Source organism: Bactrocera oleae, chromosome 5 (assembly GCF_042242935.1).
Source record: "Bactrocera oleae isolate idBacOlea1 chromosome 5, idBacOlea1, whole genome shotgun sequence".
Classification (NCBI taxonomy): Eukaryota; Metazoa; Arthropoda; class Insecta; order Diptera; family Tephritidae; genus Bactrocera; species Bactrocera oleae.
The window spans coordinates 44,206,890-44,219,486 of NC_091539.1; the positions used below are offsets into that span (position 1 = coordinate 44,206,890).

General features: G+C 36.1%; 1 protein-coding gene across 1 annotated transcript; it reads left to right on the forward strand.

The window, feature by feature from the left end:
- The first annotated feature begins 1,144 nt into the window (after positions 1–1,144).
- On the forward strand, positions 1,145–11,636 carry LOC106621819 (uncharacterized). The gene is made up of 11 exons (XM_070110354.1): positions 1,145–2,565; positions 3,234–3,587; positions 3,668–4,874; positions 5,529–8,081; positions 9,206–9,313; positions 9,511–9,858; positions 9,943–10,011; positions 10,112–10,177; positions 10,257–10,334; positions 10,406–10,465; positions 10,686–11,636. The coding sequence occupies exons 4-11, from the start codon at positions 7,314–7,316 to the stop codon at positions 11,022–11,024; spliced, it is 1,836 nt and encodes a 611-aa protein (XP_069966455.1). The 5' UTR covers positions 1,145–2,565; positions 3,234–3,587; positions 3,668–4,874; positions 5,529–7,313; the 3' UTR covers positions 11,025–11,636.
- Positions 11,637–12,597: the final 961 nt, after the last annotated feature.

Consider the following 12,597-nt stretch of genomic DNA (forward strand, 5'->3'; position numbering starts at 1 on the left):
GGGATCATATCCGTATCGGTCTTGAAACCGATGTCTTTCCCAGGGATGTCGATCCAATTGTGTTGCCATGTATCCTCCATTCATGCCGCCAAAGCTAATGGCGTCTGGCGGTTGCTGACTTTGTGGGATCTTGAAGCCATGTGATAGAGTGTGAAATATGCGCACACCTGTGGGTTGCGCTGATATGTATTCAAGGCCCCCGCATATGTAATATAACAATACTGTTGAGAACAACGAATTTCGAGCGCTCATTTTAGTTGCCGGAATGTTATTAACACGAATGATTTGATTTAACTAAGCTCAAGTGCTACATTGGAAAACAATTTAAAATATAATGCTTATCAATTTCTACGGCACAAAATGACAACAACAACGTTCGGGTTATCAAAAAAATTATTTTTAAATCGAAATATTTAGTATATGTGCATGTGTTTATTGCTGAAAGTTGATAACATTGAAAGAAATTACTTGCGTGTATTCTCTCAAATGCACACTGGCAAATCAGCTATTTGGAGATTATCTTGATCTTTTCCCTCAACCACCTGGAATCCAAAAGTATGTCCACCACTAACAGTTCTTTACGACTATTTTCGAAAAGTACGAAGTCTAGAAACACAGTGGGTGTTCAGGGCTGTTTCACAAAAAGACACAAAAGTATTTTGGAGATAACAGTATTAGCTATAATATATAGCTCCAATTTAAACTGACCGATAAAAATGAAGAAAAATGTTATTTTATAACCTTTTATGCTGTAAAAAAATGCACAAATGATGTACCGGAAGGAATTTATTTGGGTGTTAAATTACGATATTAAATAATTTTTTGATAGCAATAATTAAATCTCATCTTACTTAAATACCCTATTTATTATTCGAAATTTAAAAGCAAATTGTAGAAAAAAATCATCAGCATTTGCTGATCGATTTCGCTTTATCCGTATTGAAGCTAATTGAGTGTTCGGAAATTGAGCATTTGTTTCCTAATGCTAGGTATGGTCTGATCCATTTTCAGAAAAATTCCGCCCTATACGAGTATATTTAGTTTACAATGTTATATGTGTGAACCACATCTTTTCTTTGAATTTCGCGGCTATGTACAAAGCGCTACAGAGCTCGTATCTGGCAACACTATACATAATTTGAAAGGTCTTGATATAACCTACAAAACAACGCTATGCATGATTAGTTTGGATATTGCGTTCAACAGTTATAGACGTGTAAACATGGAGTTCACTAACGCCGAAATTCGCGCTATTTTAAAGTTTTCCTTCGTTAAAGGCAAATCCGCTAGAGAAACGTTCCGTGAGATTAATGGTGTTTTGGGGGATGGTACTCTATCACTTCGAACCGCGGAGGAATGGTTTCGACGATTCAGAGCCGGTGAAAACGACACCATGGATAAGCCAGCCGGCGGAAGACCTGTGACGACAAATACCGATCAAATCATGGAATACGTCGAGTTAGACCGGCATATGGCATCTCGTGACATCGCCCAGGAGATGGGAGTTAGTCACCAAACCATTTTGAACCATCTGCAGAAGGCTGGATACAATAAAAAGTTTGATGTTTGGGTGCCGCATAATTTGACGCAAAAAAACCTTTTGGACCGAATCAACGCTTGCGATATGCTGCTGAAACGGAACGAACTCGTTCCATTCTTGAAGCGGATGGTGACTGGCGACGAAAAATGGATCACATACGACAATATCAAGCGAAAACGGTCGTGGTCGAAGGCCGGTGAATCGTCCCAAACAGTGGCCAAGCCGGGATTGACGGCCAGGAAGGTTTTGCTGTGTGTTTGGTGGGATTGGAAGGGAATCATCCACTATGAGTTGCTCCCATATCGCCAGACGCTTAATTCTACCATCTACTGCGAACAACTGGACCGCTTGAAGCAGGCGATCGCCCAGAAGCGTCCAGAATTGGCCAACAGGAAGGGTGTAGTGTTCCACCAGGACAACACCAGACCACACACTTCGTTGATGACTCGTCAGAAGCTACGTGAGCTCGGATGGAAGGTTTTATCGCATCCACCATATAGCCCGGACGTAGCGCCAAGTGATTACCACCTGTTCCTGTCCATGGCGAATGCCCTTGGTGGTGTGAAGTTGAACTCAAAAGAGGCTTGTGAAAAGTGGCTGTCCGAATTCTTCGCAAATAAGGAGGGGGGCTTCTACGAGGAAGGTATTATGAAGCTGCAGTCTAGATTGAAACAGATCATCGAACAAAACGGCGCATATTTTAACTAAATCCGAACACTTTTTATAAAGCATTGAATGAAGAACAAAAAAGCGGAAGGGAGATGACAACCTTATAATTGCTGATAAGTTGAAATTATGCGGATCTGTAAATGCGTGACTAACCAATGACGATCTTAATCACTATGCATTTTTTTAAATTCCATTAAACAACTGCGGCGAGTTTTGTGAAATATCAATCAATTCGAGGAATTTACTCTGTATACTCTTTCGATTATTTTCTTAATTCTCAATGACAGCTGTTTGTTTTTGCTGCTGCCACACACAGAGTTATTCTCAACACTCATAAATGAAAATGTGAGCCGAAAGTGAGTACGCTATCTGTTTGCTTGTAGATTTATTCTCTTGTTGTTTTATTTACCAAGAACGATGTAACGAAGGAAAAAAATTGTTTTGTGATATCAGGAAGTCTGATATATGTGAAATCATCACTTAAGCTAAAAAATAGTGTTATGCTTCGAACTTATTTACATACATGCTTGAGCATTTCTGCACTCCCAGATAATGCTAAAAGAACTTATTATCAGAAGATTCGTGTTTTTTACTCTGATGTCTTTTACTCACGCTGCGTGTTTTAAAAAGTAGAATTTCTTTGTTAATATAACTGTGTTTTGTTCTAAAGTAAGTATAACGTTATACTACAAGTATGTAGTTCGTCAAGCGGTTAACTTGGCATACGCGTCCCTTGCTTAGGTTACGTATTTATCCTGGTTTCCTCGACGAAAATCCCACTTAGCCAATTTTCGACTTGTCTTTTGTGATACTAGGTCACTCGCATATCAACAAATCGCTTTTGCGCCGATAAGAAAGTGTAGCCCTTAGAACAATTAGCCGCATAACTCTAAAATATAAAATTTCGAAACACTTTAATACTTTTAACAATTCTTATCGAATTAGATGTGCGAAAGATCTCGTACCCTACTTAGATTTTTATAATTAGAGAGAGTATTTATTTTTTGTTTCCACCCGAATATAGGTCTCACTTATTGCGTTTTATTAACGGAAAGCTGGACTGTAAGGTCTGCTAAGCTGTATTCAAATCTGATAGCGAGGCGTGTTGTATAAAAATAATGAATTTAGTGTTATTCGAATCGACAACGGAACAATATGAGAGCACGGGCAAGAATATTAATATACAAATATATAACGGCTGTGTTTCTGTTATGCTGTGCATTCGCAAATGCTTTTACGTTATCCACTGATCGGTCATTCCCCTCGTATCGATGGACATCTAATGTAAATGGGGTTGAAGACACACGACAAATAAAATGGGCACCAGTAGCACATCCACCTAATTCTACACGACATATTCCAACTAGTCAATCCGGAGGTAAAAAACTGGCAAAGGCATTAAATATTTAGTTATACTATTACATAGCTACATTTGAAATACATATATTATTTTAACAGAACCATACATAGAAAAAGAGAGAATATGGGGTACACAACCCCATCCAACCAAAATTGACGTGGAAATGCGGATCCTCCTTCAAACTTATCCTCGTACTACACCGAGACACAATGTTTTTCTGATTAAGAACTAAGTAACTTGGAAAAGAATGTGACAAGTGGGAGAAATATAAAAAAAAAATCGGACAAGAGAGTGCATATAAGTTTATGTTTATATATAAAACATCTTATTAGTGCGTTTTTGTACTCAAAAAATTATTTAGTAACTCATTAACAATACTTAAATCTAAGTCAAAAATCAAAATATTCTAGTATTTATTGTGTATATACACAAATGTCTACGAGGTTTGTTCAAAAAGCAATCGCGAGTTTTGAGTTTTCGCGGTCTACGTGTATTCGATTTTCGATTGTTTTGTTGCATTAAGTTGGTACTCATATCCCTTACTTAAGCTGACAAGGTCGGCGACTTTGAGCGTTTATTTTATTTTTATACTCTTTCAACATGCTGCTACAGAGTTTTGTTCTCCTAACGGTTGCTTGTCTCAACAAGCGTGGTACCTTCCATTTTCAGATGAAATCACATATCTCGACACCAACTCAACCGACTTCAACCAAATTTACTACATCACATTCTTACAATATTACAGTGCGGAAATGGAGGAAATCGGATGCCAATCACGCCTATTTCCCATATAACACAATTTTAAACTCCATCTGATTCTTTCACATTTCAGTATACAAATTAAGCACCAATTAATATATCCGGATAACAGTTTACGCGAATAGTCCCTCTAAAGTTTGCCACCTTATGATCAAAAGTCGTCCAAATCGAGCCAAAACTGTTCAATCCCCTAGGTACCGAATATGTCGACGCCAGTGCTTATAGTTGACGTTTTACCGAAAATACCGGCAATTTGTGAGATTTATAATTGCAATTCGGAAATAATGCTTTTCTGATGATAGTATGTCTGAGTGTCTTGGCTTAGCTTATATTAGGTATATGAGGACCTAATATAAAGATTTTCGAACTTCCGGGTGATTTTATAACGCATATATCAGTCAATATGTGAGTTATCTCAATAAGAATGAAAGGTATCTTTGTGCCTAAAATAAGTAAAATCGGGAAAAAAATTGCCCTAACTCCACTATAATTAACCACAGCATTTTCAAACATCCGGTGGATTTTACTCCATATAAGTTGGTAAAGGTATGTAAACTACTTTAATGAAACTTAGGGAGTATTTTATTTTATAATATTATATTGCATTAGCAAAAATAGATATAATCGGGACAATACTACTACATACCTAACATAGGATTTTCAAGTTTTCGGTTGGCCTTATGCCATATATATTAGTCAATATGTAAGATATCTTAGCCAATTAACTGATTAATATTAGATATACCATAGTTCAACGTATAATATTGGATATACTATAGTTTAATGCCGAAAATATGTGAATTCAGTCTACGAATTTTCCCAACTCCCAAATACTACTTTATTTTCGTTATTTTATTAAACCTTGTGCCCTGTATAATAATTTCCGACTTTCCACCTGACAAAATGTGTAATACTTTAATAAACTTAAATAATGAATTGCGATCCTGTGGTTGACGTTTCTACATCAACTCCTTATTTTTTAGTTGAGTTTATATCCCATATATCTCATTTAAAAATGATTTTAATACAATTTTAGCTGGCGCCAAGTAAAATATTGTATTAAAACTAAGTGAATCTGATTTATAATATAACTTAATAAAATACCAAATTTAATTATAATCCATTTACAATTTCATCGAGTAATGGATGTTGAATTGTTTCGCAACATTTTTTAATATAAAGTTTTTCTAACACCTGAAGGTATTTACCCTGCTTTGATCCTTGCAAGTTGCATGAGTATAAAATGTTCGGGATCACACCAACTTAGCCCTTCCTTACTTGTTGACAGCCGTTTTTTGGACTCCTTTTGGTTCGTCTTCGATTTTTGATTATTCCAAAAAATGTGTGAAAAACAAAATTAAGTGCGCGGACGCATTCCGAATGTTGACTGTGGAGAATATGGTAAAGCTACCTTGGGAAAAAACAACGTTTATCGGTGGTACAAAATGTTCTCAGAAGGTCGAGAAGATGTGAACGATGAAGCGTGCCGGAAGCCTGAACATGTCAATAACAAGCGAAAACATTAATGATGTGAAGAAAATAGTATTGGCCAATCGTAGAATCTTCGTTAGAAAAGTTACTGGGGAACTAAAAATTGCAGGGGCCTCGTGAATTACGAGTTCTTGCGAAAGGGTTGTACCGTCAAAAGACAATATTAGCTGCAAGTTATGCGCAATTTGCGCGAAGCAATACGCCCGAAACACTCGGATTTGTGGAAGAAAACTAAATGGCTTTTGCACCATGATAACGTCCCTGCTCACGTATAGTTGCTTGTGCCGCAGCCACCGTATTCCCCAGACATGGCCCCCTCTGCCTTTTTTGTTCGTAAAACTGAAGAGGCGCTAAAGGATGACGCTACGATTGTGGAGATAAAAATGAGTGCTTTAAGTGCTTTAAGGATTTTTTATTTATGCTAATAAGATTATTTACATAGAAGAGAATAGATCGTATGCGATTTAGTTTTCGAGAAAAAAGAGTCTTACCTTTTACCTTGAGACACCCTAATGTGCATACAAACAAACACGTGTAGCTAATAAAAGTCTTATAAAAACAAATGAATGTATGTAAGGATCTAGAGGTTGGATATTTTATACCAAGAAGCACATATGGAAAAGTTGTTTGCTACTTACCCAATTATTTAATGGAAAAATGAAAGTGGATCGGTTATACCACTTTAAGAGGTTATCGAAATATTTATTAGCTTTTACATGTACATTTTGTAACAAAAGAACAGCGCCTAGAAGACACCGAGCGAATCGATGATGGCTAGAGACTATGGCAGTTTCGTGCTGTTATTGTTTTTGAGAGAGATAAAATAAAAAATAAAACTGAGAACAAAGCAGGTGACCCAAAAAATTAAAACCAAATGAGTTTTATAAAGTTTACAAGCAATAATCGTCTTTAAAAGGATGTTTTATTGTGCTGTACTGAGTAATTTACATAGGAATTACAAAATACGTTTACTTATATTCTAATTAAAAAAAATACTTTGCCATCATCCACTGAGTAAATATATTCAATCGAATAGAAACTACAGCTGACGTTAAGGGATCAGCGAAGCATTGCAGCATTGCCGCAGGTGCAGTGGAGTGTAAAGCCCAGGAAACGAACGACATGCAGAGCGCCATCCATGGTGACCAAAGTAATGTCATCGGTAATGGTTAAATGTTGTGTAAACGTTGTTGTAGTGCCGCAAATATACATCTTATATATAGTTTATGTTGAGCGCCAATAATAGTGCAGATGCTTCGCTTCATTGACCATCACGCATCCGCCGTAGAAAATGTTGTAGTCGTATAAAATGATTTGTTCCGGAGTTAACTAATTTAGTGCCGATTTGTTGAAGAACTGTCGCAGGTCAATTGTAAATAAGTTAGTATTAACAACCATTAGCTTTATACGCTAAAAAAATCGGTGCGTTGTGTGTCCTTACGTGTTACGAAAATCGGCCGTCTTACCTCCAAGCAACTATTTACACGCGAATTCATGCGATCCTGGCGCAAAATGCGTAAACCGTTTCTGGCCATTGTCGCCATTATATTGATTGTCCTCGCGCAGGTTATTATCAGTGCGCCAGTACGCAAGTCCATACGTGTCCAACTGAATGCCGACTATGTGCGTGCCATGGGTGCTTACAAACGCTTAGAGCCGAGTTTGTCACGCGAAGAACTACGTGTGATCACCACCTTAGGAATTTTAAATGGCGCGCGACAGGCTGAACAACTCATGGAACGTAACTTAGTAGACATAGTGAGAGGATTGCTCTTTGAAGCTAGTGAACTAAATGATGATGAACTCGTGGCCAAAATGCAAAATATTGAAAAGCAGCTAGCACGCGATTATCGTGCATTATTGATACTCACTAGTGCCATGGATTTGGTGACCGGTGAAAAAGATGTGTTCGACTTCAAAGCGGATATGCAGCAAACGCTCCAACAAATTCGAAGGCAATCAGTGGGCGATGTTGATGATGAAGCCTCGCAAGAGAACATCGAGCAATATGGTAAAACTGTTGACGAAAACAATGTTGCAGAGCGAGTTGGAGCTTTACGGCGACAGATTTTACAGCAAGTACGCGCGATGAAGTCGCTTGTAAATGAGAAAGTTACACAAACCTTGGATTATTTAATTACAAAGGCAGACAAGGGTAGCTTGTTGGAGCAGGCAAGCAAGAAGGTCGTGCGGAAACGGAATGTCGTAGAAACACCTGAGGTGCCGGCTGAAGTCCGTATGATCGAGTCCATTTTGAACGAGGTGAATTTTACTTGCAGTTAAAAAAAATTTTGGATACTGAAACCATTTGAATGAGGTTCTGACTTTTCGAACTTGAACTAGGGTTCCTGCACATTAATTAATTGGTTGGTAATGCTATGTAAATCTACTTCCCATCTAACGCAAAGAGAGAAATCAAGTATTGTCCTATATACAGTACGTCAGTCTCATCCAGTTACCGTTTCGGAGTACATTTGACAGAAATATGTATTATGTAGTGACGCACTGAACGTAGATGTTTATGGTACAATTACTATGAATGTTGTATTATATCAATTTTGACCGACTGAATTTATAAAACATAGTGTATCTATTTCTGTCTTTTCATTTTTAGTCATAGATGCTAGAAAGCTTGAGTTGGGTTACCAGTTGCCTGACTTGAAGATTACTATTTTCTAATTGTCAGTTTTGTCATGAAATATCTTCCGAAAAAGATTCGTTATCCACCTGTGAATTACAAAAAAAAATTGTTTTTTTTTTACATATATATCGATTGCGCTTACATAAGTAGTTGATACGGCAAATGGTTTCATTAGAAAGATTTTTTTTTAACTTCGTGTAATTTTTAATGTTTTGCAAATGCTGTTTTCAAAGTCGGGGAGGAAAATTTCTCCGAAACGGCTGGACCGATCGACTAGAAATTTCACACGACCATTTCAGATATATTTGTCAGGTATTGATGGAAGGAATAAGTGTTTTGATAATAATTTCTATTTTTATCCTTTTCACAATAGCTACTTATTTTTTGGGAAGCCGTCATTTTGTGAAAAATCTAAATTTTGGCAAGCCCTTCGATTATTATTTGGTTTTTTCATTTGAGATAATTTTAAGCATATTTTTCCTCACTGCCAGACATCTTTTTTCGGAGGTCCTCGTGGAGATTATTGAAATACATTATTCTATAAATGTGCGTTAATTTAATTTTTTATCAGTTAAAAAAAATTCCTCTTAAAAACGAAATTCACAAAAAAAAACGCGTTTTTCTTTCTGATTTACAAGTGGATAAAACCCTTCAAAACTTGTAGGTCCTAGAGAGAGCAAAAATAATATAATGAAAAATACTCCAGTGCCTATGATATTTAAAGGGCCGTTTTATTCAAACCCAGGAGGACTTTCGCAATAACCTAGTAGATGCACGTCTTGACAATCAAAACAACGAGCTCATAGATGATTCGCTTGAAGAAGATTTTGCATTTCCGTCAAACGCTAATAGAGTGAGTATTTAAAACATCGTATTTAATTTTTGTTATTGTTGTAGTGATTATGCTTTTACACTAATGACGTTTGGTTTTCGCTTATACTAACCGCATTGGAATGCGCTACATTATTTAGAAAATAATTAAATATATACAATTAGAAAAAAAAACTAAAGCTGTAATAACTTAATTTTCATTAAAACTCAACATTAAAGTCTAAGATAGTCATTGAAAATCGCAGCAATCAGAAAATAAACAGTAAACCTGCAATCACAACAACATCTGCGACAACAACAATACGAGCAGCAAGAGCTATTAAGAACCTCACCACAAGAGCAGCAATCGCTGCAACAACAACAACAACAATCTCTCCAAGCACTGCCATAATAGACGTAGATGGACTCAAACTTGCCAAACAGGAAGATGGTGAAAACTTCCCGCCAATAGCACCGCTGCCTCCGCCAGCAGGCAATTTGGATACCGTCGACGATTTCCCTGATGCTCCACCGCCTCCTGATGCTGGTGGGGGCGGGTTGGTAGGAATTATAACGAGTTTAAGTGGAGTAAGTAAGCCAAACCATTTGGACTATTTAAATGTTGTTTAAACTTTTCCATTGTTCATTAAAAGCCATTTGTTGACTTTCTAGGGTGAAGGCGGGTCAGACATCGGTGCATTAATTGGAGCATTAACTGGCGTAATTTCTACTTTATTTGGGGTTAGTGACATGCACATTAATTGTATACATTATTATAGTATCCATTACTTATTTAATTCATGCTTTATATTTATTACCTGACATTCATTTTTTATTCCAGCCTGGCGGTTTAGATATTGAATCCCTCATCAGCACGGCAACTTCACTCATTTCCGGTTTGCTGGCGGTAATTGCATATTCGACGCATTTATTATTAGTCACACTCACGATTTCAGACTTAAAAGTTAAATTGTTTTCTTTAATAGGGCAACAAAAACTTCGGCACAGTGCTGGGTATATACATAGGTACGGCATTTGATGGTCTTTCCGGCGGTGGTGGAGCGGTACATATACATATATGCATTTTAATTTTATTTGAATTATTAACTAATCACATATTTATAAAATATTTTAGGTAAACAATGGACAATTTATCGGAAATCTGCTTGGCACTGTCTATGCTCAACTCAGCGCAGTATATATTTATTACGATTTTTAAAATAGCAGCTATTGCACTCGTAACATTTATTTACATATGCACCGCTTTCGAGCTTTAACTAACTCATTGCTGTAAATAATCGCACGTTAACGCAAGTAGTAGCTTTTCCATTGTACTCAATTTCTTAAGCTTTTAGCACGATTTAGTTGTAACAAAAATCTTTTAAAACATATTTTTTTCATTTTTCCGATTTTAGGATCCCGAAGATGATGACTTACGCCCGAACCCCTTTCTTTTTGCACGAAATCTCATTAGTAGTTTTATAGAAGCGAAAAATCGTAAAGAATCCGATGAGGAGGGCGATGATGAGCGTCGCTCTGATTCACGTCATTCGCATGGCGATAAAGGCAAAGGAGACGCGGGCGGTGGTTCCGATTCGGGAGGCTTTATCAAGCATATTGCTTCGCATATAGTGGGCGGTCTTGTCAATCTAATTTTGAATGCTTCGTTGGGCGCTTCGGGCGGTGCATCGCATGCTTCCGCTTCATTATTTGGCAGTTCCAGTCATAGAGGCGGAGGTGGTCAAAAGCATTGATGCTTTACAGTCATACTTTAGTGTAAAAATTATAATTTTTTTCGACCAGGGACTTTTCGTATTGTTGTTGTTGCTGGTATACATAGCGAAGCAATGATATTTGAATTAGTGGCATTAGTGCAATTACGCAATGTAGATACTCATTTAGCTTCCGCGTATGCTTTATTATTATTAGTAGTAATATCTACTGACACGTGTTGTACTTCTATTTATCGCTATACTTGTATGTTTGTATGTGCTGGCGCAAAGTTCGGTATAACTTAATTTAGCATTATATATATTATAATTGTAAGTAATAGTTATTTAAGTCTTTTTCATTTTTATACATTTTGGATAATTGTATTCGACAATAAAACTTGACTAGAAATTGCTCAGTTATTTCTAACTATCTCTTAGATATACTTCTCAGAATAGTTATAATTTCAAAAATAAACATTTCAGTAATTTATTATACCGAAATATTAAAATACTTAATAAAAATTATATTACAGAATTTAAAAGTAATCTTCATAATACTGCTTTCCGTCAGTCGATTTCACCTACATCAAAGTGAGAAACTGACATGGTCATATATAGATGGAATAGCAAGCTGTTTACCACCCTTATGAGATACTAGCTAGATAACGTGGAACTCAATAAAAGTTATGCTATGCTTATTTCGAACGTGTGGTTGTTATACATATTTCCCTATATAATTTTTTTTTTCTTTTTGTATTTTTAGTTTAATTATAATTTATTTTCTGTTTAGCGTATTAGCTTTATTGAACATTTTCTTAATATACAATATTTGGTGTACGAATTCTTGAACTAAAACAACAACACTATTGGCATTCCACGCACCTGAATATGTAAAGTAATTATAAGTTAAATTTATGTCAGTTTATCTCTTGTATATCTTAAAGTTTGCTCTTGTGATTGTCATAGGAAATTGATAGGCAATTGCAACCTTTTGAATTAAAGTGGAAAATTTGACGGTGTTATAGGAATCTGTGAAAAAACAAAAAATTAGCCTAAATTATTCCCTCTTATATAAGCTATCTGCCAGTGACATTACTATCAAAAATGGGCCAGACGTTTCAGAAACTAGCGGGCAAAAACAGACCTGTCTGATAAAAATTGTAAAAAATGTATATGTTTAGTACAGTGTATACATCAATCTGCATTTAGTAAAATGCTGATATTTTTATAAAGCAAACAGAAACTCAATTTTAATTTATCTCTATTGATTGATATTCTCTCTTATATAAGATTCAACTGTATATGTTTATACCCTGAACAGGGAATATTAAGTTTGCCACGAAGTTTTTAATACCTGTATATAAATGATCGGCATGGCGAGCTGTGTCGATTTAGCCACTTCTTTACTTAACAAGAAGGTGCTCATTGGTCGGAATAGCAGATACCGGGCAACTATAGCATACAGCTGCAATACTAGTACTTTATTCGGAGTACATTCCATTAAACCCGACAATAATATTTTTGAGAATAAAATTATTATTATAAAACAATTCCTAAATCAAAATAGTAAAACTGTCAATGTGTTTCAAAATAAAACAATTTTCATAGCTATTTT

Excerpts from the sequence above, each read along its gene's own strand:
- LOC106621819 (XM_070110354.1), top strand. The coding sequence starts at position 7,314 with ATGCGATCCTGGCGCAAAATGCGTAAACCGTTTCTGGCCATTGTCGCC. Across the intron at positions 9,859-9,942 it reads TTATAACGAGTTTAAGTGGA|GGTGAAGGCGGGTCAGACAT; the intron begins GTAAGTAAGCCA and ends TTGACTTTCTAG. Across the intron at positions 10,178-10,256 it reads TCATTTCCGGTTTGCTGGCG|GGCAACAAAAACTTCGGCAC; the intron begins GTAATTGCATAT and ends TTTCTTTAATAG.